We start from the raw sequence: 14151 nt of genomic DNA, 5'->3' as shown, positions 1-14151 counted from the left end.
TATATTCGATGTGACCTATGCTATATAAGTTTATTTAATGGGACACTGTCTTATGTCACAGCTAGTCACTAAGGCCTTACAAATGACAGTCTGGTGCTATGAGGAGAAATGTGATCAGTTTGTTGGGGAAGTTTTGTTGGACCTGGTGCAAGCACAGCTAGATAACCAGGTTAGACAACTCATACATCAGAATATAACATAACTGTTTAATGGCTTTAAGATACTACACAAGGTATCTTTCTCTGAAATGACTGGAGTTATCTGCCCAAAAAGCTAATACTTATATCTTTATATTCTTTTGCTTTATAATTCTGCAAGGCCTAAGTTATTATCAAAAAATAAATTAATAAAAAAAAAACTACATGAAAATAAAACATTTATTAAAATTTTAATTTGTAAATTATGATATTGGATTCAAAGATCTCATTACATGTCAAAATGATAGTCAAATTGCTCCTCTAACTTATATTTATTTTCTTGTTAAAAAATTCAATATCAAAAATAGGTTCTCCCTGATTTTTTATGAAAAACATATTAATTCTTATTGGTTGTTTGAAATTGCTGTTCTAACTTAAATTCAATTCAATTTTCTTGCTAAAGCGTCGCAAAAATCTCATTTTCAATAATAGATTGTTTCGCATTTTTTAGGATAGCAAATTAATGCCAAAAGAACACTCCAAAATATGTACTCTAATTAAGATTAATTATTTTTTTTTTAAAGATATTTGCAACAAATCATTTATATTCTGTGTATGGGAATCATATCAAGAATTAAAATCTATGCAATTAGGCCAACTGCTGAATTTATCCTCCTTTTTGGTAAAGAGAAGAACTGTTAAAAATAGTGGAAGCCAATATTGATTACTAGTAATTTTATTTTTATTGCTTTGGTAATATTACATGGATGCTGGCATATAAATGCTATTATTCCAATTTTTTCATTGTTTCATAGTAACAGTATTAAATAAACTTATTGGTTGATTGCTTTGATAAATAATCATTGTCACATATTGGGAGACACAATGCTGAGAGGTAAAGCGCCGGGTTCAGATCCTGGTGAATATTGTGATTTTTAATTTTAGTATCTTCAGGGTGCCTCTGAGTCCTTTCAGCTCTAATGGGAGACTACCTGACACTGGGGGCAAGTTAAGGTGGTTGGTTGTGTGCTTGCCATATGACACCCTTGTTAACTGTAGGACAAAGACATGGATGATCTTTATATCATCTGCCCTATAGATCACAAGGTCTGAAAAGGGTACTTTTCTTTTTTTTAAATATATATTTAAATTTTGGAAGCTACAAAAAAAATGTTTGTGTCCTACTAATGTTCCTTTGCCAGGCTCAATGGTATAATTTAGAAGAACATGATGAGAATAGTGCCCCTTTGTCCCATCGTAGAAGTAGCCACTCCGCCAGTCTGTCGGCAAGTTTGACCAGTGGTTCTTTCAAAGATTCTTCCTTGTTCAGCCCAGCAGTCTCCCCAGAAGTGCCTTTACAAAGACAGCACCAACATTCGCCTTCATCTGTTGGTATGTTCACTCAGTTACACAAAATCTTTAATTGCATTTATTAAAAAAGGGTTTTACTTTATATAATGGTAATGTTTTTTTTTTCATATATATTAAATATATTATTAAGCCATAAAAATAAAAGAAATATATTTGCAGGAAAAAAATATCTTTTTTTTTTATAAATTGTTAGCATTTTAAAAAAACATAAACATTATTTTAAAATAATTAATATATATCTAAGATCAAATGCTAAGGCTTATTTGTTTAACTCTGACTTTAAGGCCTTAAACATTTTTTAGCTAATTTCCTTGGACTTTTTATTAAAATATTTTGGCACACCCATACGTATTAAAAGAAAAAAAACAATAGTCTTTTTGATAAAAGTAATAGTTGATAAATGGATTGTTAACAACACCAAAATGTAATTTTCAAAATTTAGATCTTATGTTATCAGTTATAAAATACTTGTTTGTACAAGATTAGATGTTTAATCAATGATTTAAAAATAAAATGGTTCCAGGCTCTACAAATGTTTCCCCTGTGCCTTCTGGAACTTCTCATGTTGGGTCAAGGGAGTTCCATTTAAATAGTGGTAAGTCACCTCTTTTTACTTCATTTATCTTATCTTATATAATACAGATGTTATTTCAAAAAAGAAGATGATTACGTCCTACGCGTCATGCATTTAGTCATGCATATTAACAATTACCTAAATTCTGCTAAGCCACTGGTTTTCCTGGCTAGCTCAGGCAACCCATTCCATGCTCTAATAGCACTAGGGAAGAATGAGCATTTTGTACAAATTGGAACGAGGAATGTTCCTTTATCCTTGTGTCTTTCTGAGTATTTTATTAGATTTTGTTTTTGTATTTGAAGATTATGGTTCAGTGTTTAATATATAATTCCTACTTTACTTTCAAGTCTTCTATCCTAAAGGCTTTCTATATTTAGTGATTTTACTAAAGGTGTTACTCTAAAATGTGAATATTCTGTTTTGTGTCTGTTCCAGTTTCTTAATGTTTTCTTGTAGAATACAGTTGGCCATTGATTGTCTGACACTTTTTAAGCCAAGCAGGACCAACCTTAATAAATCAGAGGCCCTAGGCTACATGAATTTGGTGTCCCAAAATGAAATAGAAAAACAAATAAAATAAACAGCAAAAAATAAACTAAGCAATTTATTTAACACCTAGTGTACACCAACAATAATGTTGGGGAAAAGTTTGGTTGTTTCATCTCTAAAAAATTATTTTGAGTCCTGCTTGAGGCCCTCACCAATCAGCAGCCCTAGGCAGCTGCCTAGTTTGTCTATGTCTAAGGTCAGCCCTGATGCAACACTCTCAGTAATCTGATGCTTTGCCGACTTGAGCGATAAAATATGCTTCAGCTGTACATGCATATTTCAACATGCGAATATCTGCACTTCTCATGTGTGTCTTGCTGTGTTAAGTGGTAACATATTCTTGATTGTCTTTCTTTGATAGCTATAAGACAGTTTACCTGCCGTATTTTTTAGTGTTAAGTTTTTGTTACATCTTGTTTGATGGTGCCCAGAGTTTGAGAACATAAGCGTAAAACTTTTTTTCTTCCTGAAAACTTGTAAATTATTAAGAGGTAGGCCTATGACCATGGCAGAATTTTTTGAAGTCCAGCTAACCTTTGGTAATCTGATGTTTTTGATAATCTGACACAACCCCCAGTCTCGTAACTCTCAGATTAGCAATGGTCAACTATTATTTTGTAGACCTATTTTCAAATTGTTACTAAATGCTAAAAGGAAAGAGCATTACTACATGAAATACAGATGGTTAAAAAAAATTAAATGAACATTTTCTGTTTTTTTATTTCCAAACCAGTTTCACAACCAGACAGTTTTACCACTAAAGTCAGGAAAAAGATGAGGACTACGGTGAATAAAATGGCTTCCTTGTCTCTTATTGAAAAGAAAGACAACGCAGGTTTGCTAAGGTTTATTTCCCTTCTTAAATCTAGGTATCTTTGTTTTTTTAATCAGCTACAGTTTGTTAACACAATTTTTCAAGTACCTGCCAACTTTTATTTATTGTTAATAATGTGGAGTAAAATTTGAATTAGAGTATGAAGAGGTAGATCGAAAAAAAAACTAAGAAGTAGTGTGGGTTTGTTTGTATCAACATTGTTGTTGCTTTTGAGAATATTCTACCAAAGTTTTCACAGGCGTAATTCTTTCAGAATTAAACAATTATATCAAGAGTTTTATTACATTTTTTATACTATGCAACATTCAACAGTTTCAAGGAAATGAAAGAAAAAGAAAGCCTACAGATAGAGTTTGTGGTGTCTGAATAGGAAAGCGCTTGGCTTCTGAACTGAGGGATCTCAGGTTCAAAACTCAGTGATAGCTGGGGATTTTTTAATTTCTGGGTTTTGAAGACACTCCAGTATCCACTCAACTCTAATGGATATCTGAAACCAGTTGTGAAAAGTAATGGCGGTTGTCATTGTGCTAGCCTCATAAACTGTCAGCCATAGAAACAGATGAGCATTAGGCCTACATCATTTGCTGTATAGATCACAATGTCTAAAAGAAAAGCATTCCCTTTTTTTTACATCACTTGTAAAGTTTTTCTTAGACATAAAACTACTTACTTTTTATTTGTTTATAACATAATAGAAAAAGTAAAATCATTTTTACATATTTTTTACATGATATTATAAAATCACTAATTTCTATTAATCCAAACATGATTAATTTAATCTTTATTCTTCTTTTAAACTTGAACCACATAAAGAAATAAAAAATCTTTTTTTTTAATGGTATATATTGTATGTCTTATAGCAAATCATTTTTTTCAGGCTCAGATGAAAGCAGCCAAAGTGACCTGATCAGAAGATCTTCTGATAAAAGTGATAAAGGCACACCTCTCTCAAGAAGTCCTAATGCTATGAAAAGACGTCAGAACTCTTGTAAGATTCTTTTTGTTCATTTCTTTTATCTTTCCAATTTCTGGCCAATAATAATTATAAGTGAATCACAAATGCCATGTAATTTTTACCCAATGTGTTAGCATTTGTGCATGGTTAGACAATGCATATCTCATCAACAGTAGTCTGATTTTATAAACCAAGACTTAGAACCTACTAGCAGTATTTTTGTTTTGGATGTTTATATTTTTTTTATACTATTAAAAGTTTATTAAACTTTTACTATTCGATTTATTGTTTTGTATATTGTGGAATACAATCTATATTTTATATTCATTAATATTAAAATACAGGGTTGTTGCTTGTAGCTTCAAACAGCTAGTACCACTAAACGGGTGTAGGCATGTTATATTCTTAACATAGAACTTGAAAAACTTCTTTTTTTAAACAAAACTGAATATAACTTATATCTCTCAATTTTTCACCTTCACCTATTCCTGTTTTTGTTTTCTTGAATTTCCTTTTCTGACTTTACTTTATATGAATGAGATGATGTTGAGTTATAAATAGATTTGTACTCTTAATGTTGTCCCACTAAACATGCTCAGCTCAACCAGATCGCTGCAAGATGGAAGCATTCAGTTCTTTATCCGTATCAAGCGGTAATTAAATTTTAGGAATCAAGACTTTTATTTTTTTGATTTAATTCCCCTAAGCATGCTGGATTTCATTTTTCATACTTTAGAAGCAAAACCAAAATGGAAAATATTATTTGTTTTTATTGGATGTCATACCTTTTTAATAAACCTGAAAGAATTTTCTACCTCCCTAGATTACATCCTGTTTTATTTATTGTATCCTTTTGTTTTATTTTCTTATATGGTAATAGTTCAGTGATGCTGAGTTTAGATAACTTATGGTTAGTAGGATAATAGAAAGGTTTAAGGATAACTTATATTCTGATGTTATTTTTTATTATTCTATAGTCTGATATTTATAAATGGCCATGCATTCTTCATACTGGTTCAGGTGTTTGAAAATTTTTTATTAGCTCCTTTTTTTTTTTTTACAACTTGTGCATGTAGCTTATAACTTAGCCTATAGGACTCTAATATGTCTTAATAATTCACAAAATGTTATGCAAGATATAATTATTTAATCAAAACTGTTCCCACTTTATATTTAACCTATTTTGAGATGTTTGATTTTGATTTCCAAGGAATATATATCATATATATGTGGGACACTATGGGTAAAATCTCAATGCTTGAACACTGTTGAATAGTTGTGTAAATGGGGGACCCTTGTCACCGTTATAATCTTTTGAAAAAAGTCATAGTCATATTACTATAATTATTAATATTATTATGTTATCATCATAAATAGTCTTTCTTTAATAATCTTAAAACTAAATTACATATAACTTCAATATGGTATAAATGTCAATTTTAAGCTCTCATGAAATACATAAGTCTGTAAGTCTAAATAGGTACATGTGATGTTACTGTATATTACAAGATAAGATATCAACAATAAAGTTAATAATGCTGTGAAGTAAAACATGCAAATTGTAGAAATATAGACCAAATGAAGAGAGAAAACAATAGTGAGATTTTTGTAACATCTGATGATACTTTTTTTTTTAACATTTTGTAAGTTTTTCCATAAGTGTTAGTTATAATATTAGTTGGTAATCTTTGACTGAAGTCTTTTATCTTCCTTTGTTTTATATCAACATGATTTAATTAGCTCACATTTTCTTACAGATCATAGCATGGACCTATTGGCTCCACCATTACCTCCAAGTAGAACCAACAGCAGCTCAAGTTTCTTCCTTTCTGATGATGAAGACACTCATGGCAGGTAGTTATCTTTTCTTAGTTTTTAGTTTTCTTCTAAAATATATTTTGGCTGGATTGACTTTCATCAATGATATAATATAATCTATCTTATATACTTATTTATTTTTTTATTGCTTTATGCTGTTTTATGATAAACATTCACTTTATTCCCATTTCTGTTTGAACATTCTTTAATATTTCTTTCATTTCTTTTCATTCTTAAGAGGTTTGACTTTTAATATTCACACTGTATTTGTTCTTTCAAAATCTTGATTTATTGCCATAGTTAAATAATCATGTACCGATACTTTAATCTTTTGAAGTGTTTCTTCTGCTCCTCCTGACCGCCCCCCACAAGATGGAGAGGACGCAAACTCAACCTTGGGTCCAGGTCAAATTCCTCCAAAACTTTCTACTGGTAAATATTAAGTCATGATGTTATTGTAATAATGGCTGTTAATAATGACTTTATATTTAAAGATTTACTGTTGCAGAGGGGGAACTCTATAAACTAAATAACGAACATGAATAAATATGCTTTGGTCCATGAACATTTATATATTTTCAATTATGACTTTTAGTGGGTTTTCTTGATCAATAACCAGAATAAGTTTATGTCACAGATAAAATAGTTTACTTATTGTACTTGGGTAAGTTTTGTGACTACAAAGCATGAAACTGTAAATAGTGAACTAGAGTTTGGTATGATTGGAAGTAAGGTCGTTTGAGAGAGGAAGAGTGAATGGGTTGCCTGAGTCAGCCAGGAAAACCAATGACTTGGTAGAATTTAAGTCATTGGTTAACATACATGACTAGATGCATGACGTGAAGGATGTAATCATCTTCTTTTTTGAAGTAACGTCTGTATTATATAAGATAAAAGTCTAGTCAGTAGTTGTAGCAAGTCAGTAGCTGAAATGATTATATTCACCAAAGTACAATAAGGTACAATACGTTAACTATTTTACCTGTATCACTTAAGCTCAAGCTAGACGTTTTATCAAAAAGTATTTTTGTTTCCATTCTGCGTCTAATATAAATATTTATGCATTCCTTCATTAACAGAAAAGATAGTTTGGGGTAATATCAAGTTAGGCTTTATGGTGTCCAAAGGTCAGCTAGAAGTGGACATTATCTGTGCAGTTGGACTGAATAAATCAGGTTCATCACAACCACCAGGTATTCATCTACATTTTATTTTTGTTTTCATCCAATGTGTTTACCTTTTCAAAACTTTATTACATTAGTTTGCAGCAATATAACTTTCATGTCTGTAAGGATCTCAAAGATTGAGCCAGAAGCAGCCTAAGCAGTGACTCATGCCTTGGGCAACTATAACAAAATTAGTAAGCATAGGCTATCTCTCTTTCTCTCTCTTTTTATATATATATATATATATCGAAGGTGCAGTGGCTGAATGGTAAAGCAGGCTTGAATCCTGGTGAAGATTAAGATTTTTACTTTCGGGATCTTTAGGGCACCTTTGAGTTCACCCAGCTCTAATGGGTACCTGAAATTACAACTAAAAGTAAAGGTGATTGGCTATTGTGCTGGCCTTATTACACCCTTTCGAACAGTGGGCCACAGAAACAGTAGACCTTTTCATCTGCCCCATAAATCATATATATATATACAGGGCTTCTTTTGTGATGGTACGCACCAGCACCTTTTTGAAAAAATTATTACTTTTCTTGTATTTTAACGTATATTATTATTTTTTAGTTCTTAAAAGTTAGGCAATCAACTACTGAGTTCTGGCACCTAATCACTGAATACCGGCAACTATTTTTTTTTTAAAAAAAGCACTGTATATATATATATATATATATATATACCACACCGCTCACTGGCCTGTTCATCTCAAGTGCTACATTTAGTCCTTGTTGTATTTAGTACCTTATGCTTATATTAATCTACCTTATTTCAATGACTGGCTGATTGTGTTCCAATTGTCCTTGTTCTTATGTTGATTTAATGACTTGGCCAACTTAATGAACAGAAAATCAACAAACTAGATAATAATTTCTGCTCCATTCCTAAAATTTGTCAAATTTTGTTAAGGCAGATTGCTATGGTACATTAAACTCTGTGGCCGAATTTGAATAATAGCAGATGGTAATAAATGTTTTTTTCTATTGTGAGGCCACCTTCAAGCCTGGTGCATTTCTAATCATCACCTTAAACAGCTTTTGCTACTTTATGATTGTTGATAGCATTACATAAGTTTCAATTATTCTTAGCATGAATATAATTTTAAATTTAAGGATCTTTGAATAATGTCAATAGCTTTTTTTTTTTCTCAAATAAACAAGTCATTTTGCAATCTCTCAAATGTGTTTCTTTGATTTCATGAGATGCAATTATTTTTCTCTTAGTGTAACAATTTTACTTCTTCACTTAGACAATATATCATTGATTAATCCTAGTTTGGCATTCATACTTTTTATGTGGCTTATGTCATCTAAAAATATAAATAATGAATGCTAAATAAATTATCCTTCCTCATTTATACAACATATATTTTCTATGATTGATCCTAGTTTGGTATTCATATTTTTTCTGGTTAATGTCAGCTAAAAGTAAAGACCTGATTAATTTAAATCAGTACTTACAACACGGAACTAAGATAAAAAAACAATTTTCAGATACTTACGTGAAAACATACTTAGTGGAAGGTAAGAAAGTCATTCAAAGAAAGAAAACTTTGGTAGTGAAGGGCTCCTTTGATCCTGTGTACCGGAAGAAGGTCAAGTACTCAGCTTGCAATGTCCATGGAAGGATTATGAAGGTTTGCCAAGTTTTTTAACATTAATGTCTCAATTACAAGATGCTTTAACTTCTTTGATAAGTGCTTTAAGTCATTTTATCTAGTTAACAAGTTCCATATAAGTAAACTCTACAAAAGCTGCCACTGTGTATTATAACATGTCTTATGTCAGGTCTGCATCTCTAAGAACTATTAAAAACTAATGTTACTACCATCTTCATCATCTTAATTCATACAAGAAGTAATCAAATTTATTTTTGTGTAACTTCACTCTTTTAAAATTGGGTAGCTATAAATATGCACATCCTTAAAATTATATTTTAATTATTTAAGAAACAATACTGTTACAATTCTTCTGAACACCATCAGGACTTCTGTCTCTGGTCTGGGCAGCTGGATAAATGTCTGTTGGGTGTAGACCTTGCCGATGGGTTTCTTGGAGTTTGCATTCTCCATACCATACTGAATTTTTTTCTTTTTAAAGATAAATAGCAATACCAACCTAGCTACAGATTTGCATGTAACACAAATGCCCTTCATTACTGTGTTATCTTGAATGAAGAATTTATAAACTATTTTGGTTTATGATATGCGTGGTTGAGAGGCTAAGTATGCTTGAACTTGGCTTGGCTACTTATGAAAGGTGCTCAAGTTTTGACACCCGACTCGAGCAGAGTTGTGTTTACTGAGTTTACTGAGCGACTAAATGCAGCACAGAAAACCTTCTCCCAGATACCCCTCTCACTCCCAACTGGTCCACAATGAGATTGGACCATTGTGCTCTGAGCATGCTATAAGCATGAAAGTAGCGCTATATAAAAGCTAGAATTTATTTATAAGATGATGTTTTTGTTAGTTTCTCATGCGCATTAAATAGAAGAGTAATTTTGTTTCATTTCTTGAACACTTTCAGATTGACATTTGGGAGAGGACCAGCAGTTTTGAAAAAAAGAGCTGTCGCGGAGAGGTTTTAGTACGTCTTGATGGCCTTGACCTTTCTAAACATACAGTAGCATGGTATAAATTATTTCAAATGAATTCGACTGATTATGGTTCAGACGAATTTCTCAGCTCATGGTGACAATACTCAGGAATATGAAAGATAAATTTTAAAAGAATAAAAAAAAATATTTCTTTCTTTTTTTATTTTTTTTTGGGTGACTAAAGGATATCATTTTCATTTATCACTTCTAATTTTCTTAGTCTTTTTAAAAAATTAATTCCAATTAATTAAACTTTTTTTTTTCATATTTCCATTTTTAAAAGCCTGTCTGCGAAAGAGTTAGTTCATTGTCCTTCAGTTGTTACTCCACAGATTTTATTTATTTGGCTCTTTAACAGTTTCATTATTGGCTCTATTTTCCTCCCATCTATTCTGTTGTAAAAAAAATATAAATTTTCTAGTACATATAATTATTTCATTAATGCTGCAAATTATATATAGGCTATTATATGTCCTGTATTTCCCCATACTTTTAAACTCAAAACACAAAGCCTTATTAATGAAGTTTCATCTCAAGAAACTTATCCTTAACTTGTATATTGTATGATAATATATATGATTTTAAAAAATTAAGTTGAACTTAATCCTAGAGATGTATATTGTATGATAATATATACGATTTTAAAAAAATTTGGTTTAATTTGTTTTTTTCCGAAACAATCTTAGTTTTTATTATCCTTGTGAAAACAGTCACCAATATTATATTTATATAAAGCAGTAGCATTGGATGTTGTTGTGTTTTACATACACACTTTTTATTTGTATGGTTTAAATATTTTCTGAGGTGGTTTCCTTGACATTTTGTAATGTCTGTTTAGAACTTTCATATATTGTAACTCTTTCTTATTTGATCTTTCATTTTGATTCCAACTTTTTTTTGTGTGTGAAATACTGATGGTATGAAGATTCAATCAATTTGCTAATTATGTTTTAATTTGCTAATTAGGTTTTCAGTGTTATTTTAAATGATTATATAATAACAAATCGTCCCATTGAATTTCTTAGTTAATTTAGTGTATCGAAGTAAATTTATGTCACACTTATTTATTATGTGGACAGACATAGTGCCAGTCAATCATTTTGACCTTTTTGTTCTGTGATGCAATTAACTTTTAGGCTCCATTAACATGCACTCACGTCTTCTTTAGAAATGGCACGAATGACATTGTTAAGATAAATATCATGAAGTCTACTAATTTTGCTCATTTCTAATGGTCCAATAGTGCTTTAATCATCAAAGATGCCTTATTCTAAACCATGTGAAGATTTAAATTAATTTTGTTCTAAGTCAGTTAATGACATGTATATCTCCCCTTTAAAAATTTCTAATTGCTTAACTCTTTCTCTCCAAAGTGATGATACCAACATTGATTTTTCCCCATTAAATTAAATTAAATTTTGGCTTTATTACCTTTAATTTGTGTAAATATAAAAAGGGCATGCATTCTTTTATAATTATATACCTAATATAACATTTTCTGAATACATAACAGACAAAAAAGTGATTGAAGTTTAATCATAACAGGGTAGTGAAACACAAATCAGCTAAATAGATAATTCCTTCAGAATGTGGAAAATAATTACGGAGAGAAGAGTTAAAACCGATTGTTATTGATATCAAATTTATTGAAATGTAATATTTGAATTTATTTTGTAATTCTTATATAATACAGAATTCATTTTCGTGATATGTTTATGTTGATACTTAGATATTTTTAAACATGAATATAAATGTGAAAAAATTGATTTGTTCTAAATTGAAGTGTGACAAGAGTGAAGTCTTCTGTTGCTTGACTCATTCCTGTCAACATCCAAGGGAGCATACGGCCCTAACTTTCTTCACCTGCTTGCATGTCATTCCCATATCCTCAGCTTCAATGATGACCAAACTCTTCCAGGTTTGCTTGGGTCTGCCCACTTTCCTTGCTGATTCCAATCAAGTGCCTACCTTGCAACATTGGTAGTCGCAGGGTATATCCTATCCAACTCCATTTTCCCTTTTTATCATCATGGGTTATAAATTTCTGCTTGGTTTTCTCCCACAAGTTGACAGTAGATATCCTTTTGGGCAACCTAATTATCCTTTTAGGCAACATAATTCCCAATATCCAGTGTCGGCAACTCTTCGTGATAGTCTTGAATTTTTCCATATTTGTTTTACACGACTCTCCATTTCTCTGAACCACAGAGAACTTAACATTTGTGTTCAAAATGTGGATCTTGTCCTGTAGAGACGGTGCTTTAGAGTGCCAGATTGACAAATGTAGATTTATTAATGTGATTTCATATGATGTCATCAGTTCTGTCTTTGATAACACTACTACCCAGATTGGTGAAATAGTCCTTATAAAGGATGTTCTCCCCCTGTAATATGATTGGGCTCTCTGTTCTGAAGCTTATTCTACGTAGATCTCTTTCTCATTGAGGAAGTGCTGTAGAAAAGCGTGAGCAAATAATGGGTGAATCATTGGCGACTGAGGCAACCACTGGTTTTTAATACTGACAGAATGCAAAGGAATAAGTGATAGCTTTGATAACTCTGCAGTTCTTGGCACTTCCTGAAGGCTGATGATGTTTAGAGAAATGTAGATAATCTCCAAGAAGAATAACTTTTGAAGACGTCTGCCTACAGTAAATTTTGTTATTATTTTGCTAAATGGAGTTGCAAGTCTGATATGAAACTCAAAGTTCATGTAAAGACTATTTTTCTTGTTAATTTTGATTTATATTGCTACTACAGCGATTGGACTCTACGATGTCCTGCTAATTATTGTAAAAAAATCATAAACCAAAACTCTATGGCCATATCACAAGGTCTTAGGGGCTTGCAAAGACCTTCCTTCAGAGAAAAGTACCAGGAAAAAGAAGAGGAAGCAGATAGAGACAGCTATGGGAAGACATTATAAAAGAAACGATAGGCTTGCCATTGAAAGGGTTTCTATCCAAGGCAAAAGATAGAGAGGAATGGAGAAAGTCGAAAAATCTTGTGTGATGCCACAAGGGTCCAACAGAAGGTCATTACCAATGTCTATCCATAATACAAGTTCACGTTTTTAGACTGTCTAACAAAGCAAGTGTTTAATGAGCTGAATAATAGTCTAGCAGTTTAGAATTGTTATTTCTGACCAAACCTTTGATAGTCTCTTTTCTGAATCTCCTACTGCCAGAGTTATAAATGGAGGATATACTTTTTTCTTTAATAATACTGGTAATCATTGTGATTGTAAGTCAATTATTTTTATTTTAAAGAAAATTATGAAATCATTAATTGCAAGAACTTATGCAGGAGATCATTTATATTTATCTGATTATTATTTTCTTGCAGCACCGAAATTTTTGGTATTTAGCATTTCGTAATTTTTAATATAGACTATGTACTAAACATGTCCTTTTATTGTATGTCGCCCAAACATTCAATTTTTATTAAGGTATTAATTCATTTGTTATGTAACATTCCAAAGTATGGATGAGTTTAACTTTATTCAAGAAGATATCTTTAAGAAACAAATATATTAAAGTGCAATTTAATTCTTAAAAAATAATGATTTATTTTGTGACTTTAAAAATGTCTATTTATTCCCAGTGTTTTTAGTATTCTCACTAAAACTGTATTAATGCAGTAGTAAATTTAAATTATTACTGATATAAAATATCTGAATTATTCAAACAGAGTGCCACCTATGTGAGTTCCTATTTCTGAAATAATCACACAACTTATTTACTTGAAGAAACATTTTCTCTCCGAATCAAATTTTTATTGTGAGATTTGTCCATTTATTGATAAGATTTCTTACATAATGAACTGGAGATATGGTTATAACTGTATAATGTGGTCATTCAACAATCATGATTATTACCTATTCTGATTAAATGCATTAATGTTTGCCTGATTGTTTTGACTTTCGACTGTCATTGAGATAATGTTTTTTTTTTTGTCTTTTTTTTAGTTGAGCTTTCAACAAAGCTTTGCTAAACAAATTGTGGTGCGCCACCATAACAAAGAGTTAAATTTATTAAAATCACTGTAAAAAAAAAACCTCAAACTGTATGGACATATAACAAGGACCTCATTGGCAAAGTCCATCTCGCAGGGAACAGTACCAGGGAAAAAAAGTGGTAGACAGA

General features: G+C 31.1%; 1 protein-coding gene across 3 annotated transcripts in view; it reads left to right on the top strand.

The window, feature by feature from the left end:
- Positions 1-13916, top strand: part of LOC106075832 (regulating synaptic membrane exocytosis protein 1-like) — a 152110-nt gene extending 138194 nt beyond the window's left edge. For 2 of the 3 annotated variants that reach the window (XM_056028668.1, XM_056028667.1), the window contains exons 17-27: positions 62-169; positions 1340-1529; positions 2032-2103; positions 3368-3469; positions 4347-4457; positions 5024-5077; positions 6182-6278; positions 6580-6674; positions 7322-7435; positions 8902-9044; positions 9937-13916. In XM_056028668.1, the coding sequence (XP_055884643.1) occupies positions 62-169; positions 1340-1529; positions 2032-2103; positions 3368-3469; positions 4347-4457; positions 5024-5077; positions 6182-6278; positions 6580-6674; positions 7322-7435; positions 8902-9044; positions 9937-10104 (1254 nt within the window). In that variant the 3' untranslated portion in view covers positions 10105-13916. The remainder of the gene's footprint in view (positions 1-61; positions 170-1339; positions 1530-2031; positions 2104-3367; positions 3470-4346; positions 4458-5023; positions 5078-6181; positions 6279-6579; positions 6675-7321; positions 7436-8901; positions 9045-9936) is intronic. The other variant, XM_056028669.1, reaches the window with a different exon arrangement.
- Positions 13917-14151: the final 235 nt, after the last annotated feature.

Source organism: Biomphalaria glabrata, chromosome 5 (genome assembly GCF_947242115.1).
Source record: "Biomphalaria glabrata chromosome 5, xgBioGlab47.1, whole genome shotgun sequence".
Lineage (NCBI taxonomy): Eukaryota > Metazoa > Mollusca > Gastropoda > Planorbidae > Biomphalaria > Biomphalaria glabrata.
The sequence above is the reverse complement of the archived record's forward strand: the minus strand, read 5'-3'. Positions and strand labels throughout refer to the sequence as shown.